Raw genomic sequence first — 25,678 nt, forward strand, 5'->3', positions numbered from 1 at the left:
ATGGATGAATGTGGGAACAGGCAGATGAATGGAATCATCAGTGGATGGATAGAATGGTGAAAAAATGGATGATGGGATGCATAGATTTTCTGAAAATATAGTATCACGGAAAGGTGAAAGTTGAAGTTCAATAGAATGATTAAAGGATAGATGTGTGCATGTAAGGGACAACAAAACTATTCTAGGAGGAGTCGGGCATACTTGCTTTGCTCACTCACTGTTGGGGATTTCTTTTTATTTTTTTTAAAGTTTGGCTACTCCTTTGGGTGAATGGGCCATGCACTGCTCTTTGTTTACGCATTTGGAAAATCTGAACAAAGGATTTGACAGACATAGTTACCGCCAGGCAGTGATTTCTCTTCAATATATGTTGATAGTCATCAGCCCTTGAAGCTGTTGTCTTTCTACCCCCCCCCCCCCCCCACACACACACACACACACACTTACATTAAAACCTGTCATTGGTCTGAGCTCCTTCTAGGTCTATTGTATTGTATATCGATTTTGTGCTTTATTCTTGACCACTGTCACAGATCTACCTCTGTTAGCTTTTGTGCTTATTTATCTGCTTTTTTTAGCTAAATTTTATGGAAAGGGCGATAAGTTGGGATGGGGAGGAGACTTTCCTAGTTCATAAGTGAATTAACAAGGTGGTTGTTATTTCGGAAATTAATCACAGCTGGCAGCCTTAAAGATAATAACTAAATCATACATTATGGTGGATGTAAAAGCACAGGTGTTGTGTAAAAATATCCTAGTGTTACATGATATGTTGTGTACTGTTTCTCAGCAGATGGTTATAACAGTTCGGACTCCTTTACATCAGACACAGAGGAGATTGGAAATGAAGTCACACGGCAACGGTCAGTAGTGCTCAGAATATGTAATGTGTTGGACTAGTTTCAGACTCAGTTTTTTTTTAATTGAACTTTGGTATAAAACATGGCCTAAAGAAGTGTAAATGTGTGACTTTGTTCCGCACTGCCACTGTTATTATTTTGTTTTATAAAACATTTTATTTGGTTTCGAAACTGAAGTCTTGATGAAATGTCGGCACATAATGAAATCATTAATAAGGTAAACAAGAACAGAATGACTTGAGAATTGTACACTAGGTAACAGTGTATGTGGTGGGTGGTCATCCATTTTGAGTGGGTGTCTTTCTAAGAGAAACAATAGATTACCCTAAACTCTTTCTTATGGCTGCAAACGTTTTAATATTATATATTTTAGTTATAAATAAATTGCTGCTGATTACCTTTGCTGAGATCTAGATCCCTTGTGTGTCCCATCCCCAGAATACCTCCAGTGCTGCCACCTGTGGCATGATCTCACCTGGACATAGTGGAGTCTGCTATGTCAGCATCCTGCGCCAGCCTACATCTTTTAAAGTATCTTTGTACACATTAACTACTATTATAGTTGCTGATAGCATCCCTGGTGGTATGCACCCCTCATATAAAAAAACAAAAAGAGCTGCAGATCAACATGCCCAATTGCCCACGTGTCACTATTATATGCCGGGTCAGGTCCAAGGTTAAAGATCCCTTTTAGCTGGCTCCACCAGATGTTGAGCATGATAAAAGATCAAATAAGCTGCCATCCTCAAAAATTCAAAATCCATTTGTAGGACAGAAAGTTATGCTTTAAACTACCCCACAGTGCATTGGTTAGTCTCTGCATATTATTTATGGCTGATCTATGAGGCACAAAGCCACTTTTGTCACTAGTCATAAAGTCTTTGGAGGAAAGTAGCCAGGATGTAGGCAATGATCTTAAATTCTGTGTAGAGCATGGAAATGGGTGTGTATGACTCGATATTGCTCACTGCCTGAACTGTGCCTGAAGGGCTGGGTGGGGCTTTGTTCCCCAGCCTTCTGTTCTGCCTAGGGAACAGGCCCACAAAAGTTGCCTCTGACACTCTGCAAAAGCGCTTCGGTTTCCCTGCAGCGCGGGACGCAATATTGCTCACTGCCTTTGTCCCCCAGCCTGCTATTCTGACTAGCTGGAGGGGCCCGTGGAAGTTGGCTCTGATGCGCTAAACAAGCTCTCCTGTTTCACCGCAGCACTGAACATACCTGACTCAAGACCGGGCTTTAGCCTGTCATTGGCCAGGCCATTCCTCTTGGCCGGTTATCCTAGGCGATTGGTACGGACGGGCTTATCTTCAGATTTTCAAACGATCCTGATATGAGGTAACAATATCTTTCTTTTGTGCCATTATGGGAAAAAGGAAAGCAGTAACTTGGAACAACCAGGGAATCGGACCACTCGTGTGTAAATCTTCTATCACCAACTATCTTATTACAGTAATGGGAGTAATTACTTCAGAATTGGAGCAGGTAGAGGAAGGGGTTGGCGGAGTCCAGAACCAAGCCCATAACCCCCATGGAGCCAGATGTGATTATCATCAAAAAGACACTGCCTCTTCCCGTACCTATTGTGCCCAGTTCTGATTCTTTGCACCATATGGAGTGAGGAGTCCCATTGCAACCTGAAGCTTTCCCTCCATTTATACCCCAGGCCTTTGCAAGCAGGCAACATTGCAGAGTCTACTGGAGGGGATGTTTCCCTCCTATCAAGCCTGCCCGCAAAAAATGAAAAGGGACACAAAACAGAGAGCACCCGTAAAATCAAAAGCAGATCATACTCGAAGCAAATCACGCAAAACTGGAATTCTTAAAAGAGCCTCCAGGGACACGACCGCAGCAATGGATCTGGCCATGAGCTGTGAACCACCACTGCCCGATGTCTTAAAACAATTTCTTAACAAAATTGATACCACTATTAATGACATTTTGGGAAATTTGACCTCAAACTACTTTGATTAAGAAGGAATTGGATCATTTGGTTAGTTTGTCAACAAGTCCTATCCCATTAATCAGAGCTAAATCAGTCAGTGATCTGCGTGGCCCTCAGACAGGACACTTTCTAAGTAAGTCTGCTGCAACAGATCCACCGCAGCAAGATGGGGAGGGTTCTGTTTTAGTGGGTGCTCATGATCACAGAGCGCAAAGGGTAGCTGTTGTTGACCTAGACCATGTTTTATTTTTAACTCAAACTCAGATTCAGGCCAGACACGGCCTCTTACAACTCCAGCTGGCATGTTCTCCCTAATTTATTGTGTTAGAAAATGTCCCTAAATTAACAGTAGGATATAGAGAAATGGATGACTCTCTGAAACGGAAAGTTGTCCCTGGATTACAGCTTAAATCAGGGTTGCACGTGGTCCTGAGCACCAGTATTATTTATTCTCTTAGAGTGGACTGGATTGGTAGTTCTCCAAAAGGCACGAGTGGAGATTGTGTGGTAGTAAATTTTAGGGACCCTGATTTGGTGCAATTGTTACGGTGCTTAACAACCAGGCACATTAACGAGGAAGGTATACGCGCACATCCACTCAGCCATTTTTATACATCAGCCCTTATGCCCTCAGTGAATCACATACGTATCCAAAATGACTGCCTTTTTACTTTAAACCTGCAGCGTGAGTATAATGCACCCATGAGTTTCCAATTTGACCCATTAATCAACATGCACATGAAAAAATGACTGCGTGGGCTAGAGTCAGTGGCCCCGCAGTTCAGGGTCAAGGGCTCTTCCCCTGTGTGTGAACATCTACATATAAATCATGACTCACAATTTTTGGTGCCTATTGAAATCCCTATAGCAATTCCTCCACTAGTGAAGTCCAAATGCTAAAGCCTGATTTCTTGAAATATAGCAGGTGCCTGCACTAAATTAGATAATCCTGATTGGGTAGACTTTGTGACATCTCATGACATCATCTCCTGCCAAGAAACATGGGCAATAGAGCCACTTGACTTAGATAAGTACACTGCACTCTCAGCTAGCTGTCACTTCTGTAGCTGGCAGAGCAAAGGGCGGCCTTGCTACTTTTGTATCAGTCCCCAAAATGATCAGGCTGAGGTCTTCTTCCTATTTTTTTACTACGCTACGGTTGTTTAAAAGAGGATGCAGAGTCCTCTGTTTTATTAGCAGGATTTGAGAATTTATGTAGAATAGTTTTGAATAATCTATCTTTACCTAAGGGTGGTCATAAGCCCAAGCCTCATAGTTGGCTTAATAAAGCATGTACCAGTGCTCATAAACGTTTGAAATCAACTTTGAAAGCTGATCCACGTATTGTAGAATATGTGAGAGTAGCAAGAGTAGAATACAGGAAGGCCTTAGAAAACAGGAAAAGAGACATTGGGACCAACGCATTGGACAACCTAATTTGTGCTGCAAATACTAAATACCCCTCTAATTTCTGGGCAGTGGTAAACCAAGGTTTCTTCACTGACTCGGAGGCCCTTAGGATAGATTGTATAATTACGGCTGAACAATGTGTCCCATTTTACAAGTATTTTTCAGACAGACCATTAACATACTGCGTAATTTTGAGACAGCAAATACCCAGTTAGGGAAGGCTGGCACCCATTGTAACAACTTGCCCCTTATTGAATTGAGCGAAGTAATAGTTGCCATTAAACAGGGCATTTCAGGGAAAGCACAGGGGCCAGATTGGGTCCTGGCTGACTTTAAAAAAAAAAAAATCAAATGTAGCACTCTGGGCACCCCTGTTAACTACTGCGCTGAGGAGCGCAGTCGCATGCCATATCCCTTCTTCATGGAGGGCAGCAACAATCGTTCCAGTTTTCATGAGGGAGATAGATCGTAACCATCCTGTTACAGACCCATCTCTTTAATAGACTCCAGCGCAAAAATCCAGGGGAGAATAATTATGTCACGCCTTGAAACTTAGGCCTTTGAAAATAAACTTTTATCCAAAGTAGGATTTGGCTTTAGGACAGATTTAGGGACAGTTGAGCAGGCACTAAATTTATATTTCATAGCTGGCAAGTATGTGTTAGCTAAGAATTGCACCTTACACATGGCTTTTATAGACCTTACTAGCGCTTTTTGAATTGGTGAATAGGACAAAACTGTGGCAGGCCATGGAAAATATGGGCTTGGTTCATAATCTACTATATCTGAGCAAGCATCTACATCAGGATCTCACAATCTAGATCCAATATGACCAAGAGGGAGAGAAGACTAATCAGATTAGTTCTAATAGAGGAGTGGGACAGGGGGTGTAGCCTGGGTCTGTTTTTATTTCCTTTATAAATTATTGGGGTCAGTAAACGCATAATAGACACAGGCAAGGACATGCCAAAGATGGGAAACTGACTCCTATCGATCCTGCTATATGCAGATGATGCAGTTATAATGCCACGCACCACAAAGGGTCTCCAGGTATTGTTGGATTCTTTCCTAACTTTTATGGTCTTCCTCGATTTAAAAAGTAAACTTTGCTAAAACATATTCCATTACCTGTCGTAAGCTGTGCTCTAGACCCAAAACCTTTTTCATGGAGGGAGTATGGCTGGAGAAGGTGAATTCCTTTTGCTCATCCCTTAGCTCGAATAAACTCACACGCACAACTGGGAAGAAACACAGAGGCAATCTTTATATTTGCCCGAAAGCTGAAAAACTAACCAATTGCTGAGTTGCTTAGCTTATACAGGAGCAAGTGCATCTCTGCTGGGCTTCATGGCGCTGGGGTTTGTGGTTATAATAAACATCTGTTATTCAGCGCCAAGATGCCTGCGGGTGAACGTGCGCTTTACAAATACACATGTTATGTTATGTTATGTTATGGGGCTGCCCAATCCCTCCAGCACCTTGAAAATCCCATCTCCTGCAGATTATTGGTAGCACCAAATTGCACAGCAACTATTATCGCCCAGGTTGGATTTGGACTCCCCTGTATCGAAGATCAAATAAAGATAGCCCCGCTTTTACTTTGGATCAAGTGTTGGGGAAACCCTGAGGTAACCGTGGTCCGGTCCTGTGTGACTGACTGTTTAACATTAGATGACGTTAATGTTACATGGATTGCCTATGTACGAAACGTCTGTAGAGATATTGACATGGTACAAATCCACAGGCATGTCATTTCAATTCTAAAACTGTGATTAAGAATGTGTTCTTGGAGAAATGCAGAGAGTCTAGTCTAAAATTGAAGGCACATTAGATCTGGAAACAGTTACTAGTTGTGTCAGTATCCACAACTAGACTTCTAGAACCATATCTGGGTCGGATAGAAAACACATATCATCATTACCTTTTAACTCTTTTAGGCTAAATAAAATACATTATAAGGTAGCTTTTCCTACCCAGAAAACATGTTATTGTGCACTTCCCCCCATGTAGATGTAACAGTAGCATTAAGTAGAGCACATTTATTTTGCCCAATATTCGCTGCCCCAGACAAACATTTTAGTCCCAAAATGGTGAAGTTTGAGCTTGAAACCATATTTTGGGCCTAGAACTTTTGCAAAGACGGCCAATCTTTGATCTATGTTACGCTGTTTTACATTTTCTTAATATAGCTGTGAAAATTTGGAACCGCTATGAAGACATACCACTCACTGGTGTTGGTTTTAAGAGTGTTGGCTTTTTTTAACCATTTTTAATCTTTTATGAATTCCAAATAATTTTGTGTTTTTATCATTGATTTTCTATCATAGGATTTTCTTCTGTTTATTGTAATGCTAATATGTGTAATTCACTGTAACTGTTTAAATGATTTGTAGCTTTTATGGCAAAACCTGCCTAATAAAGTACATTGAACTGACTGACTTGCATCTCTCTTGCAGATTACATGTTTTGGGTATAATTGTGATAACCACCTCTCTTGGGTCACGGGTTAGTAAACACCGTTCTTTGGAAGCATTACAAATTTTCAGTAGATGGGAATCGAGTAAGAAGGCATTAGCATTATAGAATTCTGTTGTCAAGCATCAGGCTCCGATACTTTGTGACTGCAACTGTCAAGTGGCACCTGCAATTTCCTCCACCGTAATCTCCATGTACTAGTTTTGCTGGTCTGTTGCGGAGATTAGACATAACAGCAATTCTGCTATAAATCTGTTCTGTGGTCGGAGAAAACTGTGCTCTGCTGAACCTTGGAGTGATTTGCTGTGGTCTCGCTACATTTTGTACAATGAAAAAATGCAGCCGGAGACCAAATAAATGAAGATTGCTTATCTGCCACGCTTAAAAGATCTCTGGATTTTTTTTAATTTTTTTTTTTAACCCTTTTGATACCAGTTTACTGAAACAAAGCACTATTTGAGACACAAAAAAAAAACCTAGACTTCATGATAACTTCTATATATAGTTGGTCACACAAGCAATACTGCAGTAAGTTCCTTTTTTAATTGGCTTGAGGAGAGCCACAAGACTGATTACTTGATTCTGTATTGAAAAGAGCAGTTAAATAATTAAATACATGTCCTGTGGCATCTCAGCTCGTTTCTGTCTTGTTGGATTGTTTCTCAGTTCGTTTAGTAGATTGTTGCTTGGTTCGTTTAGTTGACTAATACATGGGAAATCATATATATAAGTGCAGGTCCCAACTTCTAGAATGGAAACTATAGTACCCAGTGGGCACAAGAGGTTTCTTTGGCATGGACGATTAAGGGAGAGTAGATGCATCACGTAGTGGGCTGATATTTGTATAGTGTGGATATATCTGAAGAAAGGAGGTGTATCTTAAATGATGATGGGTCTTTTGGATGCTTATAGTGATACTGAACATTTGTTGCTGTGGAGATTATTGCCTCACTTTTAATGTGACCGAGATACTGCCTCACCTTTTTACAAACCTAATTAAAAAGTGACTTAAAACAATACAGGTCAAATGTCCATAAAGAGCTAGGAGCCAGTCAATCTGTGACACCTTCTGCTCATTGTAGCACTGCCTCTTTCTTTATAGATGAGTCTTCCTCTTCCAACAGTCCATGTTTAGCCTTATTTACACTGGCAAGCCTCTGTTTGCTCTCTGTCTGTAGCTGGAGATATTAACATCTTTACCATTATGGTTGGGCAGTTGAATATATATTTAACGCAATACATTTATCATAACCAAGCACCACATTGATACTACTACAGCTCTAGTCCCAGAATTGTGTATATACTTATGTCATCAAGTCATAAAAAGAATAGCTGGAATGGTTTATGTTCAATCCAGAGTCCTTCACAAGAGTGAATTAAATCTTGATTCTCTGACAGGATATTACCTTTTTAGGTATATGTTTTGAAAGTGCAGCTGCCAAACAGATGAATTGTTCACAGTATTCATAAAATACACTTTGGATATCTTTGTTTTAACAACTACCTTTCTTCGACCAACCTCCTTACACATTGGCTTGAGACTTTGTCAGTCACGTTTTGGCTCAGCCCAGTGGAGTACTTGTATATTGTTAATGCACTGATCATTTGGGTGTACCTTTCCCCCCTCCGTTCTAGTACTTGCATTGAACTGTATGTGGATCTACTTTACAAATATAGTCCTCTCCGCTCCTGCTTTGGCTCCCTCTTGTCTCACTCCAGTATTCTAATATTGTTATGTGTGCCTTACCGCATTGCATCCAGACCTGTTGCTTTGCTAACGTGACCGTCTGTCCCAAAGCAGAAGACGACCTAAAGGAAATGCAAAGTTGCCTGCGGATTCCACTTCTTGTTTCTTTTATTGAAGTCTCATTCTACAAAAAGCATACATGTTTTACATGTTCTAGAAAATGCAGATAAAACACTGGCCATAGTCCTCTTACATGTGTGAAACTTCATCTTCTCCAAGGTAAACATCAGAAGTCTCACATTGAAAGCTGTGACAATACACCTTTTTAATAGAGACCAAACACAGTAACTTTACTAACTTCGATGAGAGGGCCTTGCTTGAAAAGTCACTGTTTCCTTGCCACGGTTTCAAAAACTTTAGAAGCTTTACATCTCACGTATGAGAAAACTCACTCATCTGATTCTTTTCAAACGTATAAACAAACCGATTTTCTACTGATAGACTCCCAGCGCACAGTCATTCTCTACCAAAATGACAGACCTGAAAACATTCACTCACCTCAATACATTCTTTTTTTTTTTTTTTTTTTTTAATAAGAAAGCTGGGCAAAACAATTGTATCTGCCGCTAAAACAGACTCTCTGTCCTTTTAATGATGTTATTGCAACCAGTTTGTCAAGAGATATCATACTACTTTTGTGCTGTGGAAGACCAAGATTTATGAAGGGAAAATTACAACCTTTTCATATGTCTGGAATGTCCATCTCTACAAAAAATCCCCATTGCCGTGAAACCATTTCACATGAAGGGATGTCTCCCATGGACTGGTTTGGCAGGGGACTGTAATCCTGTGGATGAAAGATTCTGAACATCCAGGAGAGAAGAGGTCCAGCAGACCTTGAATTTAAACTTGCAGCCCAGATCAGCTCTAGTGGCTTCCTCTGTTTGCTCGCCTGCAAGATCGCTTTTGAGAAAAATGGGCAGGTGTAATAAATTGATCCACAGATTCCACTTCTCCATGAAAGCAACTGATCATGGATGTCTTTGAAGTTTCGACTCTGGCTGGGGTTCTGCAGAGTTGGGTGAGTGACCATGAGACAGATCAGTCACTGATGCAATGTTTGCACTTGGTTATCAGGTGCATGAACATCTTTCTGCTCAGCATCCAGTTGCCTCTATCTCTTACGAATCAGGAGTTGCAGTCTGTTACAAAGTAAATATATGAGTTATACTTGTAAGTGAGAATCTCTGCCTCGTAATGCAAATATAAGTAAATATAGCCAATAAGAAGTAAAATGCCTTGACTTGGCCAAGCAGTGTAATGTGAAGGATCCTGAGAACTAATCAGGGCATTATTCCTCTAGATTATGCTGACACCTGTGGGTATGCTGTCATATTTTGTAACTTAGTCTGATGTGCTGGTGTCATACTCTATGAAGAGGTCACAGTCTTTCTAAAATTCACTCTGCATCCCGTATCATTATGTAGTGAAGGAACTATTACATCACTTTGCTGACCAGTGTGAAGTAGGATTTGACTGAGTACTTGGTGTCCTTGCGAAGGTGTTCAGCATTCTGTTTCCTGCTAGTGAACAAGACCTTAGAAGATGGGCTAGACAATCCCTGAAGTCTGTCAACTCCTTTAGACACAATCTACGTGAGGATGATTTTCTCCTTCATAATTGAAAGTCTTATTGTTGTCTCTTAAGTTGATTCTGTAGCCCAGAAACTCTGGCCTATTGTTTAGGTCAGGGTACAATGTTTACCCTTCGATTCCGTATAAAACCTGATTCATGAAGAGATCTGAAGTCAGGCAAGCATGCTCGCTCAGTCGTTTCTTCCTGGGACTCGCAATCATGTCATAGTGGTATTGGATCAAACATATTGGTTGTACATGAAGAGCTGTGCCCACTGTTCTCAGAAGCTAACTTGGGCTGCGGATAGGCTTAATAGAAGATATTTCAATTCCCATGCCTGCCCTGCCCAGATATACTGCAGAAACCAGTGATGATATCCAAAAATAGGCACTCACATGTAGGTTTTTGTCAGGCTCGGAGTCCTCAAAATGATATTCCCCAGGTGAGAACGGACGATATTCTCTGTTATGGAAGGGGAAACTTCCACACAAACACTAATATGCCCTTCTATTATCAGGACCCAACTGTGGATAATGAGCTTCACCTTCACCCTAACGAACAACCCACAGGAAGAGAGCAAGGGCTCTTTGAGCGGGCATGTGCCACTTTGAAAGCGGTGACATGTAAGGAAGACACTGAAGAGCACTGGGGGAGTTTTGCAACCGGAAAGGAGATCTGATACTGAACGGGGCTAGCAGGAGGAAAGTGATTCACTAGAGTGCCTCACCCACAATCTGGGAGCCAAAGGACGGCTGCTGTTGAGGACACTGAGTCCAGAGGGAAGAGACTGGCTGCTCCACGATCAGAGAACCAGACAAACGAAAGCTGGATTGCCGTCTGGACGAGAAGCCCCGCCATGTCCCAGTAAAAATCGTCCTTATATAAATAAAAGCACATCATGAACGGAGCTATCTAACCTGTGGTGTGCTGATTACGACCTCCCCCAGTGACAGATTCTTTTAAGACTTCCCTGAGATGGCTAAATCGTTCATTTGGAAGAGGTGGGGAACCGGCCACCAATAGACTTTTGTTTAAAGTTGGCAAAGCCCCTTCTCCTTTTAAGCCAGAAAAATGTTACAGGTGGAACCCAGGATCCAAGGCTGTATTGACAATCACTTGTTTGATTAGCATCTTCGAAGAATGAAGGTGTCCGGCATGACCTTGCACCAATTGTGATTGGATATCCCAAACCTACTCTTCACCTTTGCATGCAAAGATGGGCTATGGTTCATCTGTGCTAAAGGAAGGCTGGCTGAAGGTGGGTGGGCATCCTCTGCCTCAGCAGCTCCGTGGAGATAAGTTTCTGGTTGTACCATTATTTAAATTGTTTGTTTGATAGTATGTTTTGTGCCCCTGGTTTAGTATATACAAGATATATTATCCCCACAAAGCATTAGCATATTTTGACTATTTCTACCACCTGAAACATACCACTAAATCAGAGGCCACATAATGTTTGAACATTAAGGCAATGGTCTATGATTCCTACTCTACCGAGCCATGACTTGGATGGTGCACCATAGAGGACACCACAACAAAGTCACACTGAACAGGAAGCATTATTTTAGGTAGAAATGTCAGTTTTGTATTAATAAATATTTTAGTCATTGGTTGCCAATATTGATTATGGATAGCAGTCTAGAACTTCTACATTTCTTTGAGACCTTTTCTTGTTTTCAACAATCATGTTCACGATCTCTTCTCAAAGGGCGATAGGGTAGTTCTCCTGTCCTAATATCCTCATTTTAAAACATTCACAATTTGGGCACCAGCATGGGTGTACAGGGCTGCCCACTGAATCCTCTGGCCATACTGGTCTTGTGTGATTCTTAAAAAGAGAACAATCCATTATATTATTGGTGGAGCTGCCAGCTGCTCCATATTCTTTACATGAAATGAAATAGCTGTAGCAAAGTGGTAGTGAAACATTAAGTCCATCTATTCCAGATCCCAACATGACAATTTATAGAACTGGGGAATATATTGCAATAGTAATGTTCAGTTTAAGTCGAAGATGGTAGAGAGAGTGATTGATGTGGACTCCAGTTTATCAAGATCTACAGTTGTACAGGTTTTGAGGAGGCAGTCTGCTACCCCATCCACCACTAGTGATTTCTTGGTTCGTCCTGGTTGTTTTTGGTTCAGGAATCAAATACTTTTCACTCAAGGAATAACGTGTTTAATGCCAACTTACAAAACAACCATAACCAGGAATACTGGAAGCACTGTTTCTCAAATTTGTGATCAATCGCTAATAGTCTGCACTTTTCCATGACCTGTTTTCTTAACAGGTGGCCTGTGGTTAACACTTACTGCTGTGTCTTTAGTGTATGGTGGATATATGTGAAACTAGTTAAATAGTATGGGTTTGTCTGCAGCTAGTGGAAGGAGGAAAAGGACGTTAGAGGATTCAGCTGAGCATGAGTTCAGGAGTGTGATGACTGAGTAGGTTAAGGGTATGAATAGTACATTGGTAAAGGGAAATTACTGTTTGTGGATTGAGAAAATGGTTTATCTGTGATTCATGTGATGGTGTCCGTGAGTACTGGGTTGACTATCTACAGGTTTTGTCATAACCAGTCGCTTTGGTCTTGCTTACTGTGAGATGTGATCTCTTTAGGTAGGGGAAACCAGGTTGCACAGAGTGCTAATAGATCAGGTTATTGCCTACTCTGGTCTTAATCTTGTTCTGTGGCAACTCCAGAGAGTTCTGCCAGTGTCTAAAGGCCAGTGCATCTTCTGTCTTACAGCAGGTTGTGAGTTTTTGGAAAGATAAAGTACAACTGAGATCTAAGAGTTCGTCTTCCTTGTTGGGTGAGGGTGAGGTGATGATGATGTGAGATCAGGTAGCCCTGCAGTCAAATAAGGTTAGTAGTGGGGCCATTTGGATACTATTACGGTAATGCTACTCAAAATGTGTTACACATCCTTTCTAGGCTACCGCTGTTATTCTTGCCCAAAGTTTTTAGAGATCTCAATAGAATTATTTCAATATTTCTGTAGATTGATAAATACCAGGATCTTAACTTCTTAACTACTTCCTCAAGTACCTTTGGTGGGGTGTACTTTCTAGATTTTACCACGTATCAGGACTTGTTCAGGCATTCCTATGACTTACTTCACCTGCAGATCAGCTGGTATCTGTAGGAGCTGGCATGGATTGTAGTGGGTACCTAAGGTACTTCACCTTATACCAGGTCCAGTTATCCCTTATTAGTGAAATGTAGGCAGTGTTCTAGCAGCTTAGGCTGTCTAGGGGTAGTTATAACAGAGCAGCCAAGACTGAACTAGGAGACATGCAAAGCTCCTGCAATACCACTATAGTTACACAGTACTTATACACAATAAAAGACAATACTCAGTGTTACCAAAAACAAAGGTACTTTATTTTAGTGACTCAAGGCCAAAAATATCTTAGAGGCAATACTCCTTCTGGAGGTAAGTATTATACACAATATATACACTAGTAGTCAAAATCAGGTAAGTGAACAGTCATAGACAGTAGAAAATACAATAGATGGCGTAGGGGCAACCCAAACCATATACTAAAATAGTGGAATGCGAATGTCAATATTCCCCCCTAGGCAAGTGTAGTGTGTAGAGGGGCACTGGGAGTGTAGGAAAACATCAAAGGTAAGTAAACTACCTCACCCCAGAGCCCAGGAAAGTAAGAGTAAAGTACATCATATTTCCTCAGAACACACTACAAGTCGTGATAACGAATTATGCAAGAACCAAGCGAGACTGCAAGCAACAACCAATGGATTCCTGGACCTGAAGACCTGTGGAGAGAGGCGACTAAGTCCAGAAGTCGAAGAAGAGTCCAGGAAGAACAGGGGCCCCTGCCAACCTGGAAGAAAGTGCAAAAGTGGATTCTCCGGTTAGAAGGAAAGTACAGAAATGCACCAAAGAAGATATCTGTGGGTTCCTGCTTGGTGCACGAGATGTCCCACGTGGAGTTGTTAGATGCATGCTGTTTGCATCGCTGGATTCGGCCAACAAGCCTTGGTTCAAGCAAATGCATGGTTTGCGTCAAAGAGGAGTGGCCTGGACCCAGGAGGGACTTTGGGATCTCAACTCGGACTGAGGAGACAGAGGGGGCTCTCAGCACTTCAGATAGCCCTCAGAAGACCAGGCAGCACCCACAGGAGTCCCAGAACACAGGGACAAAGAAGATGCAAAGTGCAGTCGTTGCAGCGCTACACTAGAGGGTCCCATGCCGCCGGAGAACAACTCAGGCAGCTGTGCGTCGCAGGATGGAGTGCTGGGGACCTGGGCTACGCTGTGCGGGAAGAACTTTTGGAAGAAGTGCACAGAAGCCCAAGGAGCTGCAGAAGACGTAGAGCATTCTGGGTCACTTCGGTCCACCACCTCTGTTCCAGGGTTCACGCTTGTCGACAGGAGAGGAGTCCCAAAGTACCGGTTGTCGTCGTAGAGAGTTGACTGCTGAAGCAGGGAAGTGACTCAGTCACTCCACAGGATATTCCTTCAGTTCTTCTGGTGCAGGGTGAAGACGGGCAGTCTTCAGAGCGTGCACACCTTGGAAACTGTTGCAAATGCTGACTGGAGCTGAATTTGCAGGTCACAGGAGTCGTCCTGGATACTTTGTTGCAGTTAGAGTGGTTCCTGGTGCAGTCTGCAGTTGATCCAACAGACAACAGCTGAAGCAGAGGAGTCCTGGAGGAATCTTGCAAACAGAATCTGGGGAAACACCCAGAGGTGAGACCCTAAATAGCTTTGAGAGGAGGATTGGCTATCTACCCAGGTATGCACCTATCAGGAGGTGTCTCTGACGTCACCTGCTGGCACTGGCCACCCAGAGGTCTCTAGATGGCTAACGCCAGGGACACTCTGGAGGAGCTCTGGGCACCACCCCTGGGGTGGTGATTGACAGGGGGGCGGTCACTCCCCTTTCCTTTGTCCAGTTTCGCACCAGAGCAGGGACTGGGGATCCCTGAACCGGTGTAGACTGGATTATGCAAGGAGTGCACAGTTTCTGCCCTTCACAGCATTTCCAGAGGCTCTGAGAGGATACCCCTCCCATGCCTGTTGTAACACCTATTTCCAATGGGAGAGGGTGTAACACCCCTGTCCTAAAGGAAATGCATTGTTCTGCCTTCCTGGGATTGAGCTTCTCAATCCCCAGGGGGGCAGAAACCTGTCTGAGGTGGCAGAAGCTGGGGCTGCAGTGGAAACCTCAGAGAGCTGGTTTGGCAGTACTGGGGGTCCATGATGAAGCCTCCAGGGTGCCGGGGATTGGCCCCCCAATCCCAGATTTGTATGGGGGGGGTCAATTCCATGATCTTAGACACCTTACATGGCCATATTCGGAGTTACCATTGTGAAGCTACATATATGTATTGACATAAATGTAGTGCACGCTTATAATGGTGTCCCCGCACTCAAGAAGCCCGAGGAATTGGCCCTGGACAATGTGGGGGCACCTTTGCCAGTGCAAGGGTGCCCTCACACACAACATCTTTGCACCTAGCCTTCTTTAAGGGAAGGTTAGACATATAGGTGACTTATAAGTTACCTGGTGCAGTGAAAAATGGCTATGAAATACTGTGTGCACTATTTCACTCAGGCTGCAGTGGCAATCCTGATGAAAGGTTTGTATGAGCTCCTTATGGGTGGCAAAAGAAATGCTGCAGCTCATAAGGCTCTCCTGGAACCCCAATGCCCTGGGTACCTAGGTACCATATACTATAGACTGATAAGGGGGGTCCAGTGTGCCAATCAGAATTGGAATATGGAGTCACTAAACTATAGTAACAATTTGGTAAGTAGAGAGCGCATAAGCACTGTGGTTCTGGTTAGCAAGGCTTCAGTGACACAGTTAAGCATACTGACAACACACATAGGCTACAAACTATGAACACTGGGGTCCTGACTAGCAGGATCCCATTGGGACAGGCAAAACACACTGGCAAACAAGCAGAAATTGGGGGGTAACATGCCAAGAAAGATGGTACTTTCCTACAGTAGCCCCTTGGGTTAAGCGTGAAGCTTCCTTAATATACCCAGTTCCATTAATAACTCATTCAAAAACTGGAATCCTGATTCCAGAGCAGAAACATCCATACCTTAAGTCACCAATAAACTGCTAGTACATTTTAGCAAGCTATACAGCAAGACCAGAAGTGACTTGATCAACAAATCTATCTGGTACATTAAATACATTAAAACAACACCCACTCCTTTTCTGTGATAGCTGGATCTACCATGGCATATTCTAAATAAAAGAGCTGTTTAGCAATGACATGATCACACCTCTCTGTGATTTTTCTCATTATATGTCTACTGACAACATCTACATCACTTTAGATAACTGGCAAATGCAACAGTTACAGTCCAATATTACACAAACATCACCGAGGAAATCAGCCTCTTGAATGTGCAGGCATATACATATTTATTCAAAACAATACCCTATCTCGTCAAACTTCACCACTCTACAAATATGGCCAGAAGACCTAAACTTCAAAACCCAAGTGGGGGACTTGAATTGCATCTGGGACATAATAAGCAAATATTTTAAATCTGTGTCAATCATCCAGTATGTGTATAAATATGATTTATTCTGCACAAAGCTCTATGGTACCTCTCTAGTCTAGCAAAGCTCCTTAACTGGCACCTGTTGTGATGGCCTGATAGCAGAACAACTACTGAACACATCCTATTCCAATGTCCTGAAGAACTAGGGACATTACTCACATACATCTTCAACATCTTTCACTTTGAAGAATACTTCTAACTGCAGGTTCCTCACCTGGTGAATCTCTCCAGGTGCCATACTGGATCTGGAAACTCTTGCAATAGAGCCTTTGCGCTGGCAAGTGACAGTTGTCTACCGTGATGAATCTGCCCCACTTCCAGACATGACAAAATCAAAACAACATATACGCACCACACCTGTGCACTGGCATAATTTTCGCTTTTTCAATACCCTTTGACAGTTGGGAGAAATATTTGTTTAAAAAAAAAAAACTCCTGCTTTGCCTTCATCCTCAGACAAATATCAATCCTGGAGCTGGTGTGCCTGGGTGCCCCAGACAATCATTGACTCTGCAGCAAGCTGCAGCTTTGAAGGTGGCCATGTTGACAGATTTTCAAATTCATATAGCCTCCCTCTGGTGCGCCTTTTGGCCTCATGGACACATAGGTAACCAGGCCTTTTACCGGCACCCACTGAGCACAGATGAAGTCAGCCCACTCTGCCCCAGGTTCGTGGCTATTGTTCTTGTCCTCTGCCACAGTACTCATCTTGAACTCTCTAGTATCAACTCCAGCCTCCGATTTGTCTGCGGTTTGCTGTAGGTGACATTATACAACAAACAAATATGTTTAAGATTTTGCAGTGGCCTTTATTACCAACTTTGGAGCTGCTACTCCCCACTGAAGAGACTAAGACTGACAGATTTTCACACTTCAGAGTCTCTGTAACCATTTAACAAGGCTTTTGTCGACTTAAACATCCATCACATCTTGTTTAAGTTTTTTTTGGGGTGGCTCTTCTAATTGCACATATCTCACCTTTAGAATTTTCCCCAGGAGGCAAACTGGATCTGGAAAGTTTCATAGTAGTGTTTATGCATGCCCATACATACCACTTTGAGGCTGGGCATTCATTTAGTTTCACCCCGGAATGACAGGGAGAAGCTCCTATAAGTTCCACCCCTGCACAGGGACATCAATTCCTTTCTTTCTGCACTTTTGAACACTGATCCAAGGCTCTGTTCCTTTTTATTGGTTGGCAATTTCTTTTGCAATTCTTTCTTTTTTGTAAGGTTAAGATGTTCCCTCTGAAGACTACCTGGTTCAAACAGTAAAATGACTGTCAGAAATAGATGACAGACCAACAGAAGGCCTGCCACTGTTGTTTGGGCACAGTGCGCGACTCCAAGACTTATGAAGATATGCCCTCATGCTCCTCAAAGCGATCCATGAAGTGAAGCTATATGTGACTGAACACCAAAGGATGTCTCTGCCCTTGTGTGTGTCCCGCTTCTCCAAGTTGAGGGTGCTGACTCATTCCCACTCTCAAAGCTGCTCCTTCAGTAGGTCTTTGAGGTTGAGGTAATCTGGTAAGTCAAAGGAGAAATGCAAGAAATCAAAGCAGAACTCCATCCCATCACTCTCTGTCCAGAGAGAAGTTGCGAGGCCATCATGTTGTCAACGGATGTTGCACCCTGTCCTTGGTCGCAGAGCTGATTCCTCTACTTAACCTGTTGCCTCCCACGGGACATTGGCGATGCCTCAGCAAGTCGAGGCTTTCAAGAAGACCATGTTGCATATTTTTGGCACTCTGCCGGCTTCCTTTGGCATGCCTTCAAGCTCCCAGGATCTGCAGTCGGGTTAATGCCAGAGGGTTTGCCCTTGTGCTCCTCAAACCCACCTCTGGTTTCACACTGTCTTCAGTGCCGACTCAAGCTCCTGCTCAGAGATCTGTGCCATTTATCTCTCCATCTATGTCGGTTCAGACATTGCCTGCACCGGAGGTCGAGCCCCCGCTGATTCTGGCACTTGACCTCAATCCAGATCCGCTTCAGCCCAACTGAGGTCACTCATTGACTTCACTCCAGCACACACGGTCCTCTTCTGTGAAGCCTTCATCACCTTTTTAGTTCAGATTTGCCCCCACACTATGATGGTGACAATTACATGGATTTGCAAGAGGCCAGTGAGCAAGATACTTCCCCAGACACCAGGCTGGCGTTGCCCATTAGTCCCTTCTACGGAAGAGAATGCATATTTTGTTGTGGTGATTAGTCGGGTAGCTGAGGATCAAGACCCTACAGCTCACTTCAGTGGAAGTCAAAACAAATGTACTGATTAAAGTTATGCAGCCGAGATAAACTCTATCTGAGCCCTTAATCCCACTTAATGAAGCCATGACTGACACCCTTAAAGATACTTGGAAAAGCCTTGCTTTTACCTGCCAGTAGATGGGAAAATGTGCAGACGCCATAGCCAACACAAGGTGACCCTGACTTTCTTACACAGCTACCAACTTCTTAGAGTTGTTGCGAATGCTTAGAAAATTAAATAATATTAACAGGTTAATACACTTATATAAATAAAGTTGCTAAATGTACAACTGAAAATTTTAAAATGTACTGTAAATGTCAAGGAATTTGAAATTGGAGGCTAACAATGAAGTTAGTACCCTCAGATTTATTTGTGGGAGCAGTGCAGGTACATCAAACGGAATATAGGAAGGAAAATGTGTGGCTTCAACTGAATTTAGAAAAGCTCCAGCCTTCCTATTAACATTTTTTTATTTATTATTTATATTTGTTTGCAAATTAAATTAAATGTGTTATATGTATATGTTTGACAAATGATTGTTTCTGTATTTTATGTGTATGGTTTTGCAGTTCAAACAATCAACAATGTTTAGGCCAGGGTCCTTGGCTTCCAGTAATGACTCAGTGGACTGTCCCCGGATGCCAATAATGGCTTAGTGGGGGGTCCCCGGGGTTCCAGTAATGATAAAGTGGGGGTCCACAGAAGCCAAAAGGCTGGAAACCACTGAACTAGATGTTTGCAATGGATCTGTTGGATGTGTATTTTCATGGGCCCACAGAAACTACCTGCAATGTTCACTAAAGCGATGGGCACGTCTTCGGAGGTTGGTGATATGTTTCCCCCTTCCTTTATGACTGGTTACCTCCATGATTAGCTGCTAAAAGCATGTTAGCCCCAGTCAGCCATAGACTACCTCAGAACACTGATGAGTTTCTTGTTCAGTGAGGTGAAGTTTCTCCTGACTCCTTTGCAGAGGTTCCCCTTTATGGCAGCTTTTCTGTAAAAGATGCTGTTCGGGGCCTTTCCTCCTCTACAACACGTCCAGTGATATTATCCAGATGTTTCTTTTTGGATTGTTGGCCCCATGCATCCTGTTTTACCCATTTGCTAGATGGCACCTGAAACCTCAGTGAGACTATCATCAATGAAACCTGTTGATGTCATCTAGGTTTCAGGGGAGACTGCACTGTTGCTGTCTGCAGTATTGCCTCCTTGACCACAGTCTGACTAGTCGCAGACACCTCTCCTTGCCCAGAGTTGACAGTGGTGACTTATGCATCCCTGTTGGCTGCACTGTGACATGGGAGAGGTAATCGGTGATCTCTGGCCTCTGTTGAAACTCTGGCTCCTCATAGTGTTGGAGCTACTGGCGATCAGATTTGGCATTAAAGGCCTTCCTGTCATCCATCAAGCCAAGGCTGATGCAGGTGATACTGCAACAGCTGGGCAAGTGGGGTCCTGTGCCAGTGGGTGCTGCTTGTCTAGGTTGGCAGGATCATCAGGGCATTCACCTAATTGTGAATCACCTGGCAAGATCTTTAATGCTAGTGCAGAGGAGCTCAGCTGGCAGTGCCTAGCTGATCATGAATGGCAGCTGCACCCAAGGTAGGGCAAGTCGTCTTCCAACAGTGGAGAGAACCCTAGCTAGAGCTGTTCACCGTCATGAAGACAGTGTCACAATGTTTGTTTGTTTTGTTTCTCAGAAACACTCCATAGGAGACGGATTCTGGCTAGAGTGGAGCATGATAGTTCTGTACACTTTCCATGACTCCTCTCCTTATCCCCATTTCTGAAATTCAGAAACAACCGGACCCAAGTCATCCCAGTGGCTCCGGATTGAGATAGGAGAGTGTGGTATGCAGAACTTCCGGGCATGAGCATTTGTTTTCCCATCAAGGCTACTGCTGTGGGAAGAGCTTCTGTTGCAGAAACGGGGCATAGTTCTGTACCCTTACAATCGACACCTCCAGGCATGGCGATGGATTGCTGCAGTTGACTGCGTTCAGTCAACCACTTCAGGTGTGGATGTCGTCTTCGTGTCCAGGCGTCCCGCTACAAAGTCCATCTATGCCACATACTGGGACAAGTTTGTAGCCTGGTGTGGAGTCTGCAACATGGACCCTTTACAAGCAAACCTGTTGCATTTAACTGTTTGTTTGATCTTTAGATGCTTTAAATCAAGCATCTATTGATGGAGCCAGACATTTTATAGAAAAGTCTGATGCAAATTTTGATGCTTCAAAAAACAGCAGGGTTACTGCTCACTCCTTGGCTTTGTTGTTCCCAGCCATAGAGGCCATAATGAAAGTCCAGAGGTGGAGAAGGCAGGGGATGTCGCTACCAGTTCTTTTTGGTGGCAGAAAAAATGGAGGACTCAGGGCAAAGCTAGACCTTCAATTTTCAAACACTTTCATTTGTAAGATCATGTTCAAGATGTTAACTCTGACACAGGTTCTTTCTGCCTTGGATCTGAAAGACTATATGGTGTCCTTGGACTTGCCGTATAGGTGCTTTTATGTGCTCATCTTGCAGATCAACAGATACTTCCTTTAATTTACTCTGGGTTTGGAACACTTAAAGTTGACTTGCCTGCCCTTTAGACTTTCCTCAGCACCCTGGGTGTTTATGAAAGTGATAGGTGCTGCCCACCTTCGCAGGTTTAGGATAGATTTATTCAAATACTTTGCTGACTGTTAAGAAGGTGGGCTTACCACAGTCTGTTGTGGTCCACTTAGAGACAAGTGTCACTGGTTGTCATCCCTGAGGTGCCATCCCACCCAAAATCACACCTTCAGCCTATCTGAGGATTCTTTTCATATTGGCCTTTCTGGACATAGTGGCCTTCAAGGCCCTTTAACCCTCCCCATAACACACTCAAAACACATCATTGGTAATAAGTCTAGGGCATTCAGGTTATGAGTGATGTTTTAGACCCACTCCTGGGCTCTGGTTCCGATGTTTCTGAGGCTTCTGCATTGTGGTGGTCCCATGTGCACATTAGTATGTGCAAGCTTTGCAGTGGAACTTCTACCTGTGGTGAGGGCATCACTGAGGTTCTTTCTCAGACTACGTCTGTACCTCTGGTAGACTGTTCTCTCTACTACATCTAGAGCTCAAGGTAGTAATAGATCTGGTGACTGGCTGGAGTGGTCTCCAAGGAGAGGTGGAGATCAACAGTCTTTGACCCTGGGTGGAACAGAAGCACCACATCAATCATTTGGAGCTTTGTGCCATTCCGTTTGCTCTAAGAGCCCTCCATCTATCAAAAGGAATCTGGTTTAGGTTTTGACGAACAATACAACGGCCATGTGGTACTGCAACAAGGAGGTCTATGTTGAGTAGTAGATCTGGTGCCAGGAAGCACTGCTTCTCTGTAGGTGTGTGAACTTCAGGGGTGTCTCTCAGGCAGCTAGTCCTTTAAAAGGCTTGCTAAATGGCAGGCGCAGTCATTTGGTGGACAATAGCTCCAGTCATCAAGCATTCAATATGTGAGGTTTAAAATGTGTGTTTATAACACACTTTCCGTTGTGTGACCTAATATTGTAAAACATCTTATGGAAGTTGTGATAGAGGGAGTTAGGGGAAGCATGACTAAAGTTGTTTCTGTCCTCTAGAATTTCTCTTCTATGACATTGTTATTTCTACCGGCCTGCAGTTACCAACATCATAAAATGCTGATCTTAATTTTCTTCTGTGGTTGATGGAAAAATCTCCATAGAAGAATGGCTTGGAATATTTCTCAAGCTTATTTCTTAGGCCCTCATCATTATTGCCCCGTAGTTCATGCTTATGCTTGTGAATTGAGTTGACTGACTGGCTAAATCCTTGTTCTCTTATCCGCATCTCCATTTTCTGCCAGCTACTTGAACTTTTCACAGTAGTACTTTTTAAGTTGAGTGAAGCAGCACGTAGGCACTGCTTGCTGACTGTTGGTATCTATTTGTGGGGTTTAACCATGCCCACCTCACGCCCATCACTTTCATTCGGTCTTGGACTTGCCTTGTAAAAATCCCTTGATTTCATTGGTAAATGCTTTAGTTTGTCCCGCCTCGGGGTGGTTTTGTCACCGCCTTGCAGACTGACCCTGTTACATGGATAAATGCACCTTTGCGGATATGCTTTAGTGTGACAAACTACTGTCTCTCCCCTTTGCGCTCAATGGCGCTTTAAAGTTTGATACATCGCAAACTCGATCAAGAATGGTAGCGCTTTGCATGAGTACCAATTAGGTCACATTGGGGGTCATTCTGACCCTGGCGGTAATTACCGCCATGGCGGAGGTCGGCGGTAGCACCGCCAACAGGCTGGCGGTGCACCGCTGGGCATTCTGACCGCGGCGGTTCAGCCGCGGCCAGAAACGGAAAGTCGGCGGTGTACCGCCGACTTCCCGCTGCCCTTGAGAATCCTCCATGGCGGCAGAGCGCGCTCCGCCGCCATGGGGATTCTGACACCCCCTACAGCCATCCGGTTCCTGCCGGGTCTCCCGCCAGGAACAGGATGGCGGTAGGGGGTGCCGCGGGGCCCCTGGGGGCCCCACGAAGAATTTCAGTGTCTGCTTTGCAGACACTGAAATTCGCGACGGGTGCAACTGCACCCGTCGCACCTTCCCACTCCGCCGGCTCCATTCTGAGCCGGCGTCCTCGTGGGAAGGGTGTTTCCCGCTGGGCTGGCGGGCGGACTTTCGGCGGTCGCCCGCCAGCCCAGTGGGAAAGCCAGAATGACCGCCGAGGTCTTTTGACCGCGGAGCGGTCTTTCGACAGGAACCGCTTGGCGGGCGGCGACCGCCGTCCGCTGCGGTCAGAATCACCCCCATTGTTTTCCTCTGTCTTTCCTTCGCGCTCCATGGCGGCAGGAGAGCAGAAATGCTTTGGCTTGTTTTAATTGGGTTCGCTGTAGTGGTTGTTAGAAAAACATGCTAGATTCACTCGCCCCAAAACTCACTGACAAAGATGCACCTCTGCACAACCTCTATAACGTTTCTCTTCTCTTTCTAATGAATCTCCTCCACTTAATTTCTCAACGAGACAGTTCTTATATATTTATCTCCTGTCCTGAGTTGTCCTGTTTATCCCTTAACATGATCTCACTGTTTAACACAGGTCGGCAGCATAATAAATTAGAGTAACCGAGCAGTGCTTACGTTGGTCACTAGATCACATCGGAGGATTACAACGAATAAATATATTTTATCCTTTCATATGCACACACACACACCAGTGATTACAAATTTTACGTTATTAACCGGTTAATACGTCCTTTAATAACTGCAAATGTTAATTTCTAGGTCGAGCATGTAAGCGCTTTCCGACCTGTTATCAATCTGTGGGCTTTTAACCACGCCCATCACTTGTGGTTGTCTTGTGTCTCATTTTTTGGGGAATTGTGTAAGCCAGCCAGCAACTCTGATGGTGGGGTGGTGAAAGTGTTATTTATTGGAATTAGCATGGCAGATTTAAATTGGGATGCTAAATGGCAACATTTTCATTTTTGGCTGCCGATAGAGGAAGAAGGTAAACGGAAGTGCTTTAGTTATATGCAGGGTCACTGGAGTTATGTGGCAGGAAAAGATCAAATTATGAGGCAGGGTTGACCAATTTATGTGGCAAGAAAAGTCCAGTTATGAATTCACAATGCCAATAGCTCTAACTAAAGCAAATGCGAGACCCATTGCATTGCAAATGCTCCTTTATTACTTTTGTGATGATATAGCCTACCATGCATTGACACTAGCTATAGCATTGATTTATATTTATTTCAGTGGCCTGTAATAGGTCGTCTTCACACTGGTGGTGATTTTGTTATCAGGAACTAACTTTGTTTTTATTGGCATCAGGAAATGTTGCCAGTTGATGTCTGAGCAAAGCATACTCTAATCCCAAGAGAGTTATTCCTGCATTTCTAGGCACCAGACATCCTCTGCTCACCTGGTGATCATGCCAGTTTTGATCTTTTATTACTTGAACACACAAAAATATTATCTAGAATATGCATTATTGATATGGGTGAAGTCTGTCCTTGAGCCCATAATTGTAGGGACTACTTCTATCATTCTCCCCTATTGTTCCTAATTTCCCCTTTATTTTCTACAACTAACCCAGAATTCTGGGTTTTCGTAGTTTCCCTGAATCTGTCACATGTTTCTTAACAAATGGAGCACCATCATCCTGTACCTGCCCCTGGCCTTTAAGCAATAACCACCCTCTTTCCCCCTTCCTGCTGTCCACTTTTACTACCTAAGTTCTGCCTTCCAGTGCTTAGACCTGTGACAGCATTGCTACTCAAATCTCCTACGATGGTGTGTTGTTAATATCTTGTTTTGTAACTGGCATTTTAGTTCTTTGCGTTGCATACTTTTCTTGAGTCTAAAAGGAACTCTTCAAAAGTGTTCTTTGTTAAATCTCTGGATAAGAATCCCTAAATGTTCTCTGGCCGATTTTTAATAATACATGTTCTTGGTAAAATATGGGATGGAATGTGCTACTCCTTGTAAAATGTCTAGTATGTCTTGTGTGACAAACCAATGCTTTTTACAGATCACAATCAGGAACATCACCTGACAGTGCTGCTCCACCACCACCCCCTCCGCGACCTCACGCATCCCATTCCCGATCATCCTCTTTAGATCTGAACAGGACATTTGCAGTTACAACAACAGGTGTGTAGAATACTCAAAATAACTGTTTAGAATATTTTTTTTATAGATCAATTGCTAAACACAATCCATTGCTATTTTGATATATATATATATATATATATATATATAATATATATATATAATATATGGCAAAATGTGTTTGATTTTTGTCAGGATTTTGTATTTGTAATCTGTCATTAACAATACATATTCAATATGGGATA

General features: G+C 43.3%; 1 protein-coding gene across 6 annotated transcripts in view; it reads left to right on the forward strand.

The window, feature by feature from the left end:
- The window catches only part of REPS1 (RALBP1 associated Eps domain containing 1), a 748,137-nt gene that overhangs the window by 496,610 nt on the left and 225,849 nt on the right, over window positions 1-25,678 (forward strand). For 4 of the 6 annotated variants that reach the window (XM_069234310.1, XM_069234313.1, XM_069234312.1 and 1 more), the window contains 2 exons: window positions 791-863; window positions 25,354-25,475. In XM_069234310.1, the coding sequence (XP_069090411.1) occupies window positions 791-863; window positions 25,354-25,475 (195 nt within the window). The remainder of the gene's footprint in view (window positions 1-790; window positions 864-25,353; window positions 25,476-25,678) is intronic. The other 2 variants (XM_069234311.1, XM_069234314.1) reach the window with 1 other exon arrangement.

Source organism: Pleurodeles waltl, chromosome 5 (assembly GCF_031143425.1).
Source record: "Pleurodeles waltl isolate 20211129_DDA chromosome 5, aPleWal1.hap1.20221129, whole genome shotgun sequence".
Taxonomy (NCBI): Eukaryota; Metazoa; Chordata; class Amphibia; order Caudata; family Salamandridae; genus Pleurodeles; species Pleurodeles waltl.